The sequence below is a fragment of the Aulonocara stuartgranti genome (genome assembly GCF_965226115.1).
Source record: "Aulonocara stuartgranti genome assembly, chromosome: 9".
Taxonomy (NCBI): domain Eukaryota; kingdom Metazoa; phylum Chordata; class Actinopteri; order Cichliformes; family Cichlidae; genus Aulonocara; species Aulonocara stuartgranti.
Window position 1 is genome coordinate 19,239,402 of NC_138960.1, and position 19,771 is coordinate 19,259,172.

At 40.8% G+C, this 19,771-nt stretch overlaps 1 protein-coding gene across 6 annotated transcripts in view; it reads right to left on the bottom strand.

The window, feature by feature from the left end:
* abi1a (abl-interactor 1a) overlaps positions 1-19,771 on the bottom strand; it is a 50,383-nt gene that overhangs the window by 24,650 nt on the left and 5,962 nt on the right. For 5 of the 6 annotated variants that reach the window (XM_082546587.1, XM_082546585.1, XM_082546588.1 and 2 more), the window contains exon 2: positions 14,005-14,172. In XM_082546587.1, the coding sequence (XP_082402713.1) occupies positions 14,005-14,172 (168 nt within the window). Of the gene's footprint in view, positions 1-14,004; positions 14,173-19,588; positions 19,686-19,771 lie in introns of those variants that run through there. The other variant, XM_082546586.1, reaches the window with a different exon arrangement.

The following is a 19,771-nucleotide window of genomic DNA, read 5'->3' on the forward strand; positions in this document are numbered from 1 at the left end:
CACATGTGCTCTCAACCACTGCCACACATATGTCTCAGGCCTACGGCTGTTTTCCCAAAACACTGAGCAGTTGGTGTTTGGCTTATCCATCATCTAAGGGCTTTTAGGACTTTAAAGTGCCCCCCACTTCGTTGTCTGCTTTTATTGAACTGCTCTTTTCATTTGTCACCTTGAAGTCCTCTTTTTTTGGCATCCTTTTATTTTTTTCCCCCCCTCTCTTTTTTAACCCTGTAGTTCTTCCCACACCCAGAGGAGTCACCCATCTATGACTAGTGCAGGGATTTAGGTCATAAATTGGAACTACTGCCAACATCATCAGCGTCATCCACATTCAGTCAAGAATGCGTTAGACTTGGAGACTTTTTCCCCATTTTGGAATATGAGGGAGTCGGTGCAGTGCTTGCCACAATGAGAAATTCTTGTTGTGTTGTTAGTAGCAACCAGTGGCTAAATATTTAGGATTTATTTATTTTGAAGCCAGATTGTTACCGTTTGGGTAGAGGCTGTGCCTGGTTTTCATTGCTAAGCAGCATCCCCACTGTTGGTCAATGGTAACTTTATTGTCCCTAATGGGAAATTGATTTGCAATATGTCCATACAGAAATATGGACATAATGTTGCCAAGTGCTTCGTCAAAAGAAAATATTTGGGTTCATCAACATTACTTTGCTAATGTTCGCATTATGCAGTGTACTCAACTTTCACTGTAGGTTGCATAAAAAAAAACCAAAAAACAAACAAACAAAAACACATACAACACAACGTCAACAAAAGCCAAAAAAACTTTGCAAACAACTTATTGTAACTGTCAGTGTAGCCCACCCAATAACAACAGATCGCTTTGGATCAATGTCCCTCCCAGCCTGCTCACCAGTGATTGATGCCAGTTGATAGGTGAAATTGGTCGCAAAGAGGTATATGGATAGCTGTGACCTTTGAGATGTATCGATTGCAGTGTTAAGGCACAATTTTTACTTAGAAAGGCCAAGGGTTTCCATTTCCAGTTTACATCGCACATTTACAGCTTCATGACCATTTGGTGAGCAGTTGGTAAGTGTTTGCAGACAAGTCAGTCCTTCCATGCAAACTATGGACGCCCATGGCAATCTGCTAGTAACCAAAGCAATTGCACAGAGGTTTTTGATGTAGTACAATCTTTATGTCCAATTTCACTTAGCAACTGGTCAACAACTGACACAAAAATTATAAGTCTACTAATAAAACCCGAGGCCCCATAATTTAAGCACCCACTGTAGAGGACTCTTCCTCTAATTTAAAAACAATACCCAACTTTGAGAACGCATCGCTTTCTGGTCTTCAAATCTAAGTCGACCCCCACTTTCAATGAATGCTTATTGCCTCTTTCAGGCCAGTGCAGCCCACTGCTCAGATAAGGGGGAAGGCTGGACTACTTGGGAAAGGAGGTCATACATTGACAGAATGTATCCACACGAGATCAGCAGAAGGGGCATAAATCTCTGAGTGAAGTGGGAACGGCCAAGCAGAGGTCTAGGGTTGGAATTTCAAAATCTTGAACAAATGGAACTTGACAACTTCCCACCAGACAAGCACACAGTGTTTTGGCGAGCAACTTGAGCAGCGACTTAAAAGAAAAGAACTAAAAACGAGTACACTTTATCTGGAATTGAGACAGTTGCTTTCCCTTTGACACGTACTGGAAAGAGAAGAAAACAGCCTTTTCAGCACTTTGGCAGACTGGCCGCAGGATGATATCCTCGGTAAAACGCCAACTATGCACAAACGCACGGACAAACAAAAAGCTTCCCAGCGTGTACTGTAGGCGTAGTAAGGATGAGCTGGGCACTTACACTCAGCATGGGGAAAAACCTACAGCTAGACAAACACACCCTACATACCGATGTTTCTGTGTGTGGCTTGCCAGACCAGACAAATGTGTCAATAGTTAATAACAGACTTCAGCTACAGATAATTATAAGATCTGAATAAAATGATTCAGTAAACTGATGAGAGAAGAGAATATCTATGTTCTTAAGTCCATGAGAGCTATTTTTACCCACCATAAATCAGGACTACATGATGATGATGTCCAGACATTGGAGGTCCTTGTTGTACTGTGCGATTACGCCGTTCACTCAAACATCTGAACCTCAATTTCAGCCTTGCTGCAGATTAAGGAGTGAGGTGAAGACAGCCTAATCAGGCCATCTCTTCTTTTCAGCCTTACATCTCCAGTAAATCTTGACCATGTTCAAATACACTCTCTCAGCAAAGCACTTTTCCCCGCCTACAAAGAGCAGATTTGAACAATTTGCAATGCTCGGTGTCTTCAAGCAGCTATCTCATGATGAAGTGTTTTCCTGCTTCTAGGTCTGCTTCCACAGACCTAGGCCATTTCCTACACTTCCCAAAATAACTTCATGACAGAAGAGTCCTGAAAATGTTGCTATTGTGAAACGTGGAAACACTAGCTCACAAAGGATCTAGAGTTCAGACGTACTATTAAGACATCTTGTGGTTGTGTTTCACAATTATATAATTAGGCTCATCTTGGCTGGAGAGACTGACTGTTCAATGGAAGAAAAAATAAATAAAAACAACTTTTTTTTTTTATTAAAAAGGCACAAAACCACAAGGATCTCTTAAAAATCCAACCCTCGGTGTCCTAAAATAAGAACAAAACAACTCCCAAAGAATCCATATAAGGCAGCATTACTTGTTAATCTCAAGGCAAATGACTGCTTTTAGTTTGTAGTGTGGTTCTAACAGAGGAGGCTCTACAAGCTTTTTCTGTGATCAACTATAACTTCTTACAGATGCCACAAGATGGATAACCATAAACCATTCTGTGTACTTCAGCATCAGGCATAAGGCGTGGCTTTAAAAGGAGAAGCCATCGTGTCAGATGAAGAACTGTTATTTACTCATGTATAAGTCGATGTGCTTTCTCATCTTTGCATAATCCTTTCCTTCTTTAATGACGCAGGCCTGGCATTAAAGTTTGACTTTGCTACACAAGTGAATGTTCCACAAGTAATGAAATGCAGAAACTGGTTTGACGTGATTTATATTTGAGAAAATGACTGTGAATATGAATATATTCATTCATATTGATCAATATAAAACTGCCTGCCAGGAGTCCATATTTATTGCATAACGCAGTGCGTTTCATCAGCGACCTCTGCAGTCGTGCATATGAGAAGTAGCAGGACGCAAGCCAATGAAAAAACTTGATACATCATTTAAAAGGATAATTTCATCAATCTCACAACACTGGCACGTAAAGCTGAAAGAAAAAAAAACAAACAAACTTGGGCTTGGGTTTTTAATTGTGCGATGTGTAATTCTACCCGAGTCAATCTAACCTGTTGCCAGTGACACTATTAGACATTTACATAAAGATGGAACAAATGAAAGCAAAACAAAGAGTTGGTGTTAAGTGAGCGATCTCTTAAAAGCTTAAAAATTGTGTACAAAACACTGCTTCACATTCAAGTGGAACTGTTATGCTTTTCCTTGTTTTCAGTCACATATGCAAACTTTCATTGCTGATGCCCATATTAAACATGGCCAAGCCTTCAAATAACAAGGTCAGTGTACGTGCAAGCAATGCCCGTGGGCCAAACGCTCAGGTTTCCGACAGTTTTTTCTACTTTTGGCTCCCTATGATGTCAATGAGAGCAGATGTTTACAAGGGAGCCAATCAGAATACAGCGTCCTTAAAGGCAGAGGAGTTTAAAGGGCTTGTTTCCTGCAGTGCCATGCAACTGTACAACACAAATAAGGATTATTTTGATTGTTTTAACATTGTAGTTCAAAATGAACATCATTGGTGGCTTTAATAAGGCCCGGCATTTTGTGTAGCAGTTAGTTTTGTGAAATAATGACAAAAGTTTGTCAGATTCATGATCATTCCACTTATTAACTGTCTAAAAAGTTCCTAATCTAAATCCTAATTTTGTCTAATTTGGAATCAGATGTGTGCAGGCTACCTTCATGCATGTATGGGTTAATTTAGGCCACATTACAGTCATATAAAACCCCTGTGAAACTAAACAAATAAATGTCCCATAATGCAAACTTTTCCTTTAAATGTAAGACAAGTTTGTTTGTTTGGGTTTTTTTTTTTTTTTTTATCTTTTGCGACATAGTACAAATGGTTTGTACGGGCATTCGCTTTCCTCAAAGTAGGATGTTAAAGAAAGTGCTGTTTTGGTGCAGAAACAGCTTTATTTGTTAATAAAGTCTGCATTTTAATAGAGCGTAGGAGCTTGAAAATGTGAAAGTTGTCAGTATTTCACAAGATAAAGCCAACACTGGGGGGAAAACAGAGGAAATATTCTGATTTCCTTGAGAAATATGTATTATATTTTTCTGCTTTGTTATCAGTATCGCGAACCAGTGGCCCTGAGGACTTTGCCCTAGATTTGAACCTCTTAACTCTGTTTGTGCGTTGTAGCTGTAGCTTCCCACTAACTGTGTCCAGCCTCATCTGTAAGAGAAGCTCCATCCAACACTCCCAAATCCACAGTGAGGCAAAACGGCTGCTGAACAAGAGCAAATGCCTTTGTCCAATGCGTTTCTCAGCGTGATTACAGCCAGCACATCTGAATCCCGTCATCTGTAGAGTCTAACATTTGTCCAAAACGGCCCTGCAGCGAGGCCGCTTCTCTGAGCGGTTAAAGCGACACAGAGCATGCCAGAGCTTCCACGTGCACTCCGAGCCAAAATGGGAGGTCAACTGCACTGTGGGGAGTTCTCAGTTTGGCAGCTTCGGTTAAACATCCCTCAAAAATCCGATCCCTCTGGTGAATCTAACAACCCACGTGTGACACGACTGAGCCAGGATTGGACAAGTGTTAAACCTCGAAGAAAGGCTCTCAGAGACACAGAGAGAGAGAAAAACACTATTAAAATGAGCCGGGAAAGCATGCCAAGGTCGACGCGGTGTTTGCTAACACAGCACATATGGAAACACCTCAGCTGGCCTTTGCAGTCTCACTTGGGCGGCAGCCAAGGCAGCATTCTGACTGAGAGCTGAAGTTTACATACAAACTGAAAGCTGAGAGCAAGTATTTACCATTCCCAGACTAAGAGGTAGACAAAATTGAGACGAACAAACACCTAAAACTGAGACTCCGCTGCAAAATGAAAGGAAAAGTGAAGGAAAAGCATTTCCCAATCGGCCGTGTTGATGCAAAGGTGTCAAACAATTCCCTACACTGCTCTTGTGGTGCCGAACAAAGGTGCAATGATTAGATGCAACTGGACAGTTGTTGGCTGGGAAAGAATGCACTGGTAATAATGAGAAGGCACTCTGCTAGTGGGGAAGGAGGAGTAACCACAGAGCAGAGAAGCTGATGAATCACTAAACAACCTCAGTCACCAGTTATTTCACATCATCACACATCCACCCTTTAACATCCATCCATGCAGGACAGAGTCGCACGTTGCATTCAAGCTACAAACGCTACAAGGACGAGAAAAATGCGACAACAGAAAATATGAGATTAACAGAAAAATCATTAAACGCTGAAATTGTTTATTTAGCGAGAATGACAAACAATTATTTCTTGAGGTTCTCAAATGCAAAGATTTGTTTTTAAATATTTTATAGAACAAACATGTTTCAATTAAAAAGGGGAAAATTTAATAACTGCCAAACAGAATGAAAAGTTTCACTTTATTCCCAAAGGGGCAGTTAGATTTCTTTTAAAGCAAAACAAAAAACAGGATCTGTTGGTCTCCTTTCTTACAGGTTTGATGAGCTGATCAACAAAATTGATTTTAAAATTTGCTACATTTTGTGTTTTACAAATTTTTTTGTAGATCATCCATTTTTTTTCTTTTTAATGCTTGCTCTTACGTAAGCAAAAGTAAAAGTCTGTTTTCAGGTCAGACTTGTTTATACGTTTTTATAAATGTTATTTTTATGAGTCAAATCACATTAACTCAAGATATGATCCATGAGAATGTGAGAAGATTCCAACTGGGTTGTAAGAATCATAATTAATTTTGTCCAACCAGAATTAAATGAACACAACTGACCGATATTTAAAAAGCTCTGCCAATGACACACAAGCATGAGCAAATTAAGCGCTCCCTAAATCACTGCTGGATGTCATGCCTGTGAGTGGCAGTTACAGCCGTTCCCGGCACCCTGCAGCTTTACATATACAGGATGTATTCAAGTCAAAAGACGAATATATACACAACAGATAAAAGGTTAGAGAAGCACAAACCAAATGTCTGGCAAAACAGAAGGTGATCCCTACAAGCTGATCGTCATTATCCACTGTTTGGAAACTTTAGTGCAAATGATGTGGAGTTGCGTCTGTGTCACAAAGCAACACAATTAACTTATTCAGCCATCAAAAAACATCCCACAAACTGCAGTGTAAAGGAATGCCAAGAAAAATAGCACAATAGTTTCCAAAGTCCACTCAGAGATCCTTAAAAGTGAGCATGTACAGTCAATAAATCTATCAAAGACACATTGAAATCTCCAATGCAATCACATTGCATTTTGCTAAACATAATGACTAATAAAGGCTTCAGAAATATTGCTGAATTACTGGACAAAGACACTCAATTACTGGTTATATGCTTGTGAATCTGTAGAGACATGTAAAAGATGTCAATGTGATTTAATCAATAGAATTACAAAAAAAAGGTCTAACTTCATTTAGACGTCACAGATTTGTAAATTTCTTTCCACAGAATCATTTTCTAACCCCCCCCCCCTTTTTTTTTTCATGAATCCAAACCTTCCAATACAAACCCCATATTTTAAATAACTGCTGTTAAGAGGCAAGAGACCACACAAGGATCTGACCGCCGATCCTGCCACATCACTATAATCCACTGAACAGTCATGTAGAAAAACGTGTAAATATCTAAGAGTGGAAAGTAGACCACCAGGCGAGAGAAAGGAGAGAGCGAGCAGAGGGATCAGCAGGAAACAAGAAGCACACAGAAACGCAGACAGAACGAGAAGGTTCCAGTTCCTGTTTGGAGCGAAGCCATTTCTTCCTCAACAGGAGGTCAGCAAGTCCGCACTGCAGCACAGACACAACCTTAATTCCTAGCATGCATGCTCTCTTATCACAGCCTTTTACACACACAAGCAATGGACTGTAAAGGCATGCAACTGCTCATGCGAGGAATGACGATTGAAATGACAAATAACTGGAACAGTAAGTGTGCCAACCTGGCCTCATAAACACAAACCGAATCCGACTCTGAACACAAACATGGGCTGGCTCATGTGATCAGATAAGAATATTGTGTAACTGTAGAAACACCATCTGAGTGAACCTCACAGCTGTGGGAACAAACTGAGTTTTCATTGTGCGTGCGTGTGTGTGCGCGCATCAGCTGCTTTCTGCATTCACTGCGTTCACCGAGTTCAGTCTGCACACAAGCCAGTTCCAAATGTAAGACAGAGCGGTTGAAATCACTACAAATAAATATGAGCTGGCAAAACAAACAGTAAAGTATTTTCAATAACGGCATGATTTATTACAACACTGTCAAAGGATCATTTTCATTAGATTAGTCAACACTGACAGATCGATTTGTGCTATAATGGAAGTGCAATCTACAGTTTCACAGGATAAATGCTAAAAAGTTAAATTCATCTGAATAGTTTACAGGCTTTAATTACTTGCACTTTTCCTTTTATTTTGATATCATTTTACTCTGTTGTGCTGTATTGATGCTGCATTCGCACCATCTTAAAAGGTCTTAACGATCACAGTTTCCTCCATTTGTGGCCTAAGATTGAGTTTCTTCCCCGATGCGATCAGTCAAGAGTCACGAGAACTTAAGACTGTGCCACTAAAAATGGTCATAACCACATATATACACACAAATCACCAGGTCTTTATTTATAGGTCAGAATGTGAGTTTAAGTATGTGCCCGTCTTTTTCAGTGTGGCATATTTTCATGCTCAATTTACCGACATTACCTTTGCTTCGTTCTCGTCTTCGTTTAGCAAATGTAAGCATTACAAAAAATTAGTCATTTTATTTAAAAAGATAAGAAGATTACCGTCAAAATTTTGCTCATACTGCAGACGTTCAAAATCTTTAACTCCTTATGTTGTACATCGGTTAACAAATGTCTTTTGTTATTTAATAGTCTTTTTCACCAAAATGTAGCCAATTAGAACAGCTATAAATGTTGGTTTAATTCACTCCCATTAAAGAAAATGTGAATACTGTGTAGTTTTCTTCAAACAAACAAAAAAATAAATAAAAAAATCCACCATTGTGAAAATAATGAGAGCAGAGCTGAAACAAAAATAAAGAATCACAAAAATCACATATTCATCGTAATAATCTAATATATTTTCTTTCATTTAAGCTCAGTTTGTCTCTGCTGCATCATGTGCTGATTATTTGCGCTGGTTTCTCTCCTCTGCTCTTTGTTTCACTGTGAGCAGAGCAGCAAAGAACAGGAAGCCATGTCACTGAGTTGATAATGACACTGCAGACTCACCACCACCCAAAAGTATTGGCATACATAAAAGCGTTTATGTAACATCTACTTACCCTGGAAGCTTTAAGATACATTATTATATTCACTAGGTTCTTTCTCCCCTTTCTCTGACCTGTAACTCTTCCAGTAATTCTATGGCTCATCAATTTTGCCTTTAAATGAAATACGTAAAAGTTAATATCTTTATTTGGTCAAGTTTCTCTCCTCTGCTCTCTGTTTCACCATGCAAGCAGAGGAGAGGTACGTCATCACCTCTAATAGAAAGTGTTGACCAAAATAGTAGCCAAGAGCCATCTTTGAGTTTCTTCAGGTGTCTTTCTTGATAAATTACTTTGTTTTTCCATCATGTCCCATCTTTCCATATCTAACACTTACTCATGAAAAACTTGATGTAACTATGATTGAATCAGACATCTATCGCAGGTAAATGAGAGAGGCTTTACTCTCTCTTGCTGTATTTTCAGTGCCTCTGGGTGAATTGCGTGAAATCAAATTATGCAATGGAGACTGAATTTAAGGAGAACGCATCCAAAAACACATACACCCTTTCTTCCTGTCCTCCCTCTCTATTCGGGGTATCACAGAGAGGTTCTCAATGCGAGGCACCGCTTTCTTCCACCGGACAAACAAAGCACTCCCTGTTCGCAGCCTCTTAGCAGCCACTTCACACGCAGCACAAGGTGGAAGCCCCGCTAGCTACTCTATTCTCCCTTTAGACCTTCCGCCTGAATACTGCAAAGAGATTGTAAATGGCAATGACAGCAGGGAAGGTGACACGCCAACAAACACCCAGAGGAACACATTGAAACATTTATGTAAGTTGTACTGCAGCAGGACACTGATATCCACTGAATAACAACAAGTAATTTGGGTACGATCAAATGTAGCAGAGACTAAATTATTACAAAATGTTGTAAATATAAAGACATCACATTTATGTTTTCTGATCCGCTACAAATGAGCCGAGCTTCATCTTCTGTGTCCACCTGCTTCATATCGAGCCTGCAGAAAGCACAATATTTTGTCTGACAGGATGGTCACACTGTCGATTGAGTCAAAAACAAGTCATAATTTCTTGCTGTGCCTTGGCAGAGACAGCACAAACTACAAGTTGGTCGCTGGCCAGTCATAGCTTGGCATTTCTCAAGACTCATGATGAAGAAGGGACCAAGTACTGGAAACAAGAAGGCCAACAGATAAGGGCACAGACAGCTGTCTCGAGTTTGGAAAAAGAAAGAAACGGGAAAAATGAAGCAGGGATTGCCTGATTTCTTCTTTGGACTCCTATTGTACGACATCACAAACACATGGTGGAAATTTTTACAACACATAAAAGAACTTTCATGTGCCATACGGAGCACCCTACAGTTTTCTAATTTGGCAAAACAGAACCCATTAGTCACTCGTATGCACCCCAGCACAAAGGTAAACAACATGAATGTGCTATATTCCAGACGGAGAGATGCCATCACAAAGCAGACACACCCTGACCAGAGTGAATCCCTCCTAACTGTGGGCAAACCAAAGAAAGCTGCCATGACGCCAGCACACGTCTCACCACAGGCACTGACTGTACTCTGAGGCATCTCTAGCTTTGAGCAGGAACTGGTACAGGCTTATGATACTGACAAAAATTGATTATAGGGAGAATTATAGGACTCATCCAGTGCGCGCAACAGCGTGTTCATCATATTTCAGAGGCAAATGAGGAAATTTCCCCCGCAAGTTACAGGCTTTCCTCTCCATTAACCATTCAGCAGAATGCAACAGTGGCCTTTAGGGCTTCCGCTAATCTCATATCCATGAGCTGTGAGGGCATCACGATAATGATCCACCTCTGAACACGACAGCAGAGAGCTATAACAAACCCACAGCGTGCAGAGCTCACACAGCCCTCCCTTTTTGTTATTAAAAACAGAGATACGCTTCATAATGGCTAACTCATTAAGACCTCTGCTCTCACTTATTCATAAAAACAACCAGGCAGAGAAGAAGGCGTAATGAATGAAAAGGATATTAAGCACTGTGGCGTATGTTTGGCAACAAGACAATTATATATATATATTTAAAAAAAAAAAAAAGGCAGCAGAGTGTTATTCCTGTAGCTACAAAGGCTGTCAGCTGGGGAAAATAATAGTTTGAAGTAGATATGCACCAACTGGTCACTGGCTTTTCAGCTAATTAGCCTTGACCTCTGACCAGCCTTCCTATCATAATAATAGAGTACTGTGTAAAAACTTTGGCCTGCTGATCATCTCTTATTTTGCTTCCAAAGAGTCACGCTTTTGTGAAACTTTATTGCTCAATGATTTTGACAGTTCCCCAGGCTTTCTTAAGGTTTTTCAACAGGGAGATTCCCAAAGAGCTATTAGCTAAAACATCAAATCTTGGTATGATGTGCAGTGTGTCGTTCAAGAGTTTGACAAAAAGAGCAAAAATAGCACTACCAGTAGCACTACTAGCACTACCAAAAATAGATGGCTCCATGAAGGCTGCAGAAACAAGCATAACCACCTGACCAGAGTACTGTAAAACATGCCAACTGGCTAACATAAGCCACACTCATCAAATTAATTTAGCTTTTGGAATAAGTGCAATGCATCTATCTGCCATTTAAAATCAATTTCATTTACATAACAATGTGATATTAAATGGTTTTACGTTGCTTTTGAGTACACACCTTTGATTTCTACCACTGTGGTCAGAGTTGGCCATTTTCTTCGACACTGGATGTAGGCGTTAGTCTGACATTTATTCTCAAATTCAAGTGATTAGGAAATAAGTTCCTTTAAAATTAGAAGCTTTACAAGAAGGTACAACATGTTGGGTAAGTCACATTTACAATGTGAATTCTGTCCAGTAACATGGAGCACTTTATTCCAACATCTATCCAAGTGTGTGATTAAATGAAAAAAAAGGTATAATCAGGTGTAGCTGTGGAAAATATTTTTATTGTTCAATTTTTTATAAACAATGCAAATTTATATTTCTTAGAAAGCAAAATCAGAATCAGCCAAGGAAAGTGGCATTTGGTGCATCAATGCTCTTTTGGTGCTCTTGCTTTATTATTATAATTTTTTTTTGGGCGACCGTGGCTCAGGGGGTTGGGAAGCATATCTGTAACCGGAAGGTCGCCGGTTCGATCCCTGGGCTCTCTGTCCTGGTCGTTGTGTCCTTGGGCAAGACACTTTACCCTACTTGCCTACTGGTGCTGGCCAGAGGGGCCGATGGCGCGATATGGCAGCCTCGCTTCTGTCAGTCTGCCCCAGGGCAGCTGTGGCTACAACCGTAGCTTGCCTCCACCAGTGTGTGAATGTGAGAGTGAATGAATAGTGGCATTGTAAAGCGCTTTGGGTGCCTTGAAAAGCGCTATATAAATCCAATCCATTATTATTATTATTATTTTTAAAATAAATGATAAAGATATAAAGATAAAGATAAATATAAAGATAAGCATAATGAGGGGAAACCTGGCTGTCAGCTGACCTAAAGTGACACTATTTAGTCATCTTAGAGGCTTCTCCATGGCTACACACTGTGCACAACATTGAGTTTAAATATAGCAAAGGAAGTCTGGAATTTCCCACGACAAGATACGAGACCATGGAAACAAAGTCAAATAGTGTAAACTAAGCGGAGTGTTTAGTGCACGGCCTTCTTTGCTGATCTGAAACAACGTGTCGAGCTGTCTTTCAAATATTTTTTAGATGTAGCTCAGGGGGTTGTCATGGAGACTGAGGCAGGCAGTGGTGTCACAGTGACCTTGGTATCAGCTGAAGGCTGTTTGTCAGGATACTGACTCAAAACTTAGTAAAAGTAAATTTGTCTTTTTGGGAGTCTCTCTCCGCTTTCTTTGCTCATCATCAGTCATCGTCTGTTCCTTTCCCTCACAAACCCTCCGGCGTCGCAAATGATCTTTTCCACCACCAGACTAAAAACGTGACCTTCAGGACGTCTTGTTATCAAGAAAAAGCAGGGAAAACTAAATCAAAGGAACTAGAGCCTCCAGTCGTCATCCAACCACTCCAAGTATAGTCATTTTAACACAAATTTTGGCGTGCTCAGGGTGTGGTGAATCTCTCCCAGTTCTAATCTATGAGATGCCACATGGCTGGAGTTCTTTGTTTGATTTGTCTGAGCTCTTAATGCCTTCATTGGATGAGCGGCTGGATTTACCTGCACATGGCAAAACCCTCACCCTGCAGAGAGGAACGGCTACAGGAGTGAGCTACTGTATGTGTTAGCAATGTGGTTAAAGTCATTTAACAAAAGCGTTTAACAGTTAGGCTGCTAAAATACTGAACACTATCAATAAGTAAAAGAGTGAGCTACTTACTCTCAAGTATAAAATCAATATAATTTTAAAAGTCTCTGATCAATTGAACCACATTCATAATGAACTACATAATGCAATTTCAGGTTGATATTTTCCCAGAGAAAAACTTCCATCATCTCTTTTTTCCCCTCATGTCAGTCCTGAGGATACAAACCTCGTGTTTGCAAAAGCTTTATTGGAACTGGCACTGAACAAAAGTGACCAGGGGCTTCGTATCGAAGGCTCCGGTCGCACAGGCCTAGAGGCTGCAATCGCCTGGCAACCATCGGTTGCTAAAACTGAGTATTTGCCATCAGTTGTAGGTTGCTGGCAGTTGCTGTGAAATTGCTTGCTCAAGCCAAACTTGCTCTGACCTACAGATCTGCCAATGACCCACTGGTAACCACTAGGGAAAAACATGTATTGCTCAACATGTTGGTGAGTGGTTGTGGGTACGTTGCTGGCATTTCTTTGGCGAGTAAAGTGCAGTCACCGGCTCTTTGTGTGGAAGACACCGGCTTGTCTGCAAACACTTGCAAACGACTTGCTAAGTAGTAAAGAAACCGAAGAGGACGGAGAACATTTGTTTTCAAACTTTTACATTTCAGCTGTAAAGTATGTGATGCAAAGTTTTGCGTACTTTAAAAAGCACATCTAGGACAGGATTCATTTTGCTTGGGCAATAAACAGCGTGATGTGTGGCTTTGTTTCTTGCAACATGCCCGTTTCTACACAAGCTAAAATCTAAAAAACAAATAAAGTAAACAGCATTAAATAGACTTCTGACAGTTTGTGAATGACAGAAAAGTTTTTCTTTAAATAGGCGACAGAATAAAGCTTTCAAATGCTGTTATTTTAGCTTATTTATTTAAAAAAACAAAAGTAATATGCTGTGGATGAATGGATTACAACCAGCTATGACAAATCTAACCCTGTGTTTTGAGGATGTCGATGGCTGTTGGGGGAACTGTTTCATCATTTTTATGCTTCTCAACCACGCTGACATAAAATAAAAACAAGCAGACCACCAGTCAGGACTTGAGTAAGACTGATAAACCAATAAAGGGAACCATGGATGCTACCGTTTCATGCTGTGACTTAAAATAACAGAGTCTGTGTGAAAGTGAGAGGAGAAGTGGAAAGCGTGGGGCAGCGATCTTCACAGCTGCTTGGTCTGTGGCCAGGAGTTTCTGTGTGTATTTCTGACCTGAGAGATGTGGTTGATGGAAGACTCCATGCGCCGCAGCTGCGAGGCCTGGATGTCCAGCAGCTGCAGCACATTGTTGGCTAAGGCATTAATCTGGTAGGCCACGCTAGCCAGGGACTGGGTGGTGTAGGCTTTGGTTTCCTCCAGAGCTTTCCTCTTGTCCTGGGCCTGTGCACAGAAATAAAAATGTCAGTTACTATTAAAATTGACATAACATCCACCTTTTAACCTCATCTACAAGTCAGGTTTGTGCTGGCTTCAGGCCAAAAACACTGCAAAGACCATTTTCTCTCCAACTCTCAGTTCTGAGATACCACACTGTAACGGATCCTGAAGCCACCATTCAAGAGCAAAATATCCGCTTTTCTAAACTGCTTCACAGAACTGAACCTGACAGATTCAACACAATAATTCATTCGTATTATCAATAATAAAGCACAGCGTTGATAGCAACAGTTCAAGATCAGATAACAGCCACACCTCTGCTAATTCACATCTAGTTTAAGTAGGAAACTTTGCAACGTTATCTTACGTGCAGTTTTATTGTCCCCTTCTGTCTTCTCTTGTTTCTATTAATCTAGTTTTTCCTTTTTATATTTTTTTGTTTGCACCCTTTTAAAAAGCTTTCCAATTATTCTGTTTGGCTCTCCATGTGAATTTACAACATGAATACTCTTCTTTTTATCTATCCAATCACTTTTTTAAAAAGGTGCTACACAATTAAAGTACATTTTTATATATCATCATGTCAAAAAACACCTAGTATCATATTTTTTGGTATAATCAAGCATGTCTGTGTGGCCTATAACCGGCCCACTCGACATATATGAAGCTAAACATTTACATGTATGCAGCAATGTATTCAGTAACAATTTAACGACATGTTGTTCAGCCACCTCCCTTCAGACGGGCATAGCTCCAAGCTGATGAGCTGTTGTGTTTGATCTCTGTGGGCTCTTCCCTACACTGCTCTCAGTCACCAAGTCCAAAGAGCACTGCCTGGAGGGTAAACGCTGGGCTTTGATAACAGGGTGCTGTAATAGAAGACAGGTGGTGGCAGCAGTGGGTGAGGTGATGATAGCTAATGGTAGCATTAAGGGGGCAAAACAGGGGGGAAAAAAATTTGACCATATGAAGACAAGAGAGGTGACAGTGCAAAAGAAAACAAACGATCCATATGGCTGGCTAAAAGCTCCTGACCAGGAGAGCTGCAGCGCCGGCTTTTCCACAGCCGGTGTTTCTTTTAGCGGGAATCAAAGCGGCAGATGTGTTGGGCGATAACAGCCTCAGGAAGCAGGAAAGATTCCTCCAGAGGGTTCAGTGCAAAAGGCCATCTGTTGAAATCACACACTCGTTCATGCGTTCACGCAGACACCTACCACTGACGCCGCAATATGCAATGTGGTGCGTGGATTAACAGCTGGAGGGAAACAGATGAAACAACAACCGCAAACAAACAAACAAACAAACAAACAAACAAACAAACAAACAAACCAGCCTTTACATCCATGATAGCAATTTCCAAATTGCAAGAGGATGCAGATTTTTGCTGTATAAACAGATTAGTGAACAGCTCGTGCTTAGCTGTGCAGAACTGCTGGCCTACATATCACGCCACAAGTTAGTTTAAAATAAATAAACACGGCCCCGAAGAGACGTTGTGCAAGATCCATTCATTATAGATATACAGACTGCAAATGCAAATATGTTGTTTGCAATGCTGTTATAACTAAAAAAAACTGCATGATTATGTTGTTTTTGTTAATGCACTGCAGCTGTGAACAGCACAGACAACCAGGCCCATTGATGTTTCGGATCACAAACGCTCAAGTGTGATGTGTAAACTCTACTGTCTCCATTTCTGTCAGACATACAAATTCATTCAAGGTTGCCAAAGCTTAAATCCAAAGAAAAGAAAACAACGTGATGCTGTTTGGGCTGCATTCTCGAACGGCTGCAGTGCAAAACGCTCCAAAACATGCACGATCGCCCGTCCTGCTGACTCAAAGTTTCCCGCGGTGTTAAGTACAGAACATGTAAGCTGATGACAGCACAAATTAACCAGTCTGTATCACTTTGAAATTGAAGGTGCAAGGCCAGGACTTAAAATTAGTGCACCACAGGCTGCCCTTCGCTGCTGTTTCCTCTCCTTTGAGACGCAGCCGCTACAACGACTTGTGCGTCAAGAAAGCTGGCATGACGAAGCAAATAGGCCAGGCTGATCTTTCCTGGTTTACACGAAGGTAAATGTTTTACCTGCACATTAATCAAAAACTGACACTCTCAGTGAGCTGCACAGCCCGCTTTTCAGCTATTTCACTATATATTTCCCAAATAGTTAAATAACAGATCCCTCTTTGCCCTCTATTCTTCTTTTTCTGAACAGAATGATTCACTCTGCATTAGCTGCCAGAGCCGTGATATGAGGTCAGCGGTGGGTGCCGGGAGGACAGATGCAACACTTGATTGCATCGCCACTGGCGGCAATCTTAGATCCTCCTGCTCTAGTTACATCCCTGGCATCCCTAGTCCCTTTGCTGGTTCACGCATCAAATCCTCAAAACCAACCAGATTTGTTGTCCAATTACCCAGCAATCTGCACATTTCTTCAAAAAAAAAAAGACAATGGGAGAGATGTAGTAGATCCTAAAAAATTAGAACAAACAGCGCTTTAGCAGACAAGGAACAAAGGGTGTGCACAATCAGCTCAAAACAACAGCACCGGCAAGCTGAGTACACTCTTCCACGGCAGGGAGATGCAGAGAATGAGGTGGGCTCTGAGAGAGCTTTAGCGCTCCTGGGGCACTTTATCTCATATTTCTGAGCTGAGTAATGACTGAGTGAAACTATGGAATATCCAGGCAGCAGCAGACAGGCTGTCAGCACCTGAGCTGGGTTTATAAGGGGAGTAGAGAGGAATGCGCGGGCTGACTACGCACAATAAATATGTAGCTGGGAGCTGGGGCAAGCGAGATAATCAACCACCACCCTGACAGCATAAAACACAAACACACAGAGTGACAATTCTTCAAAAACCCAAAATAATTGAATGCTGCACGTACTCAAGCTGAAAAAACTCACAAAAAGATAAAGGAGTGGCAGTCACAAGAAAGGCTTTCCTGTTTTCTGCAGGGTTTTTTGAAGCTCTTGGAAGGATAGACACTCTTCATCTCACCCATCCAGTCTGGCAAGATAACGGCCACTGAAGCGCAATCGAGTTTCTGGTTTTTTTTTCTTAAACAAGACGCCTCCATGTCAGGCTCTGCTGGCTGCATTAAGTGCCGTAAAAAGGAAAAACTCCTCGGGGTCAGATGGGTTCCTGCTTCCGTTCCGCCCAAAAGCAGTAGCAGAAGTAGGAAATGGACAAAATGAGTATTCCTCCTGATGATCTAACACGACTAAAAGAGGACTCAAGGAACTGAGACCAAATGTCTGTTTCACTGAATCATCCAGAAATTAGGAACATGACAAAAAAAAAAAAAAAAAAAAAAAAACCCACAAAGGGTTCAGTGGTGGGATACATTTGTTGGTGTTGCAGCAAATGCTAGAACTTGCATAAACATTTCTGCTTCTTTTGATTTACACAGCTGACAAACCCATCTGGGTTAATGCGCTCTCACTTGTTCACAAGTGTGCTCAGCACACACACACACAAAAAAATAAATCCCACACACTTTCAGGAATGTTTGGAATTCCGCAACATATCATACATCCTCAAGAGCTGCTGAGGGGTTTCGCCATGAACCACAAGTGTGGGGGATGAGCTCGCAGAAGCCAAAAACAAACACAATGGGACAGAAGTACAGAGCTTTTTTTTCCCTTATCTATAATCTTCAGACTGAACATGAGGAAAAACTAATCCTAGATATTAGGCCTGACAACTCCTGCAACTTTGTCTAAAGGAAGAAAACCTTAGCAGGGATCAATCCTCTTCCCAAAGCAGTACTGTGCTGAGCTGAAAGAATGAGCCTAAATCCAGCTGGAAGGTTGTAGAGCTCACATGGCACTTTGCTGCCCAGTGATGTATCGACCGCTGATTACAGCAGACTGGACGGGGCAAGATAAGTGAGGCAGCCGAGAGTTAGTGAGCCGTTGTATTGATGTGCGGAAGGTGGAGCCCATGAACGAGAGACACGTTTAAGATCTGACCATGTGTTACCAAAGCTATTACCTGATCAATTAGTTCCCTCTGCCATCGAGCAGCGATATATTACAGCTCAAACGGAAGGCAAAACTGTGATAGCAATCTGAGACCGAATGTAACTATGTCAGTACCACTAAAGTTAAAGGAAGACTGTCGTTTCCAGTTTGCTTCTGCTGTGATTTATCTTTGGTGGTGTCCGTCTGTACTGGGACTTCCCCACGCTTCCATCATATTTGTTAAGTAGATCAGCTGATATGGCTGAACTGTGGTTGAGCTTTACTTTGCAGCTAGCTTAAGACAATACCTTGCTTTCTGCTTCTTACCAGTCTAGTAACATGCATTTCAAGGCAATTACAGTCGTTGCTTTACATATGATGGAAATAAAGGTACTTTCGGTGCAGCAGGTATCTGACACAACCATGAAAGGACTTCACTCTGAACTAAAACCCCGGCTGACAAATGTGAGATTTTCTTGAACTGACTAGGTTTTCTGTTTGACTTCCTTGTTCTAAGGTTACATTGGAAACAATTTGCTGGTCACTTTGTTCCCTAGTTGACATTTACTGCTCTGGGTGCTGGTTACTGCCAATGTATTTACCACCCCCTCATATGTCAATCGACAGTATTCTTCCCTGTGGTTGGTAGTTGCTTCAGTTGCTTGGCTAAAATTTTTCGATGGCATCTTGTTGCCACATTGCTGCAAATTGCTTTGTGTGGACAACGCTAACAGTTAATCAATATATCTCCAAGTTATTATTATTCCCAATTTACCAGTTACGAATGAGAAAATCCAAACTTCATAGGGCGTTCAATTCGCTACCATACACCTCTAAGAAAACCCATCAGATATTTATATTGGAGAGGCTGCTACCACTAACTTTGGGGTATTTGTCCTTTAAAAACTGACTTCAGAAATGATCAAGTATCAGTCTGGGAGCCCATCAACTGATCTCCTATTTTAGCCTCTCAGAGGAACAGCTAATTTCTTGGGGTTTTCAAAAGTTACCCAAGCAAGATGTCCTGTTCCATCTGTTATTCCCATTGGTTTACAAATGAAGACCTTTTTTTTTAAAGAGATAATAAAAAGATAAATTAATAGAATGACTGTACACCTGTATGCAACCAAACACGATCGGTCAACAGAACTACAAACGGACTACAAACAGAAACCAGAAAGATACCAGAACCACAAATCTTGTCCCTTGCCTACAGATTCTCCATACTCCTATAAAAACATGTTTATGGGAAAACGTCCGTTTTCTAAATGCTCTCTGCTTAAATCTGTGCCAATTAATAAGTCAGTTTATCACAGAACTGTTGAAGCTTTACTTTGTTTTATAAAGCCTAAATGTTTAAGAAGGTGCTAAGTGTTGAATTAACAATTTTCCGTATACATTATTATATCCACTCCTTGAGATGATTAAACTAAGAACGACCTACCTGCCCAGAGAGGATGGTGAAAGTGACTCTGGAACGTGTGAGGAATAAAGAAAACCTGCACATGAAACAACTTCAGTCCCTCCTTTTACAAGGTCTCTAAAATTAAAAATTAAAAAATAAATAAATAACACTGCAGCACGATAAGTGAATTCATAATTCCTTCTCCTCCCTCAAAGGGGCAGA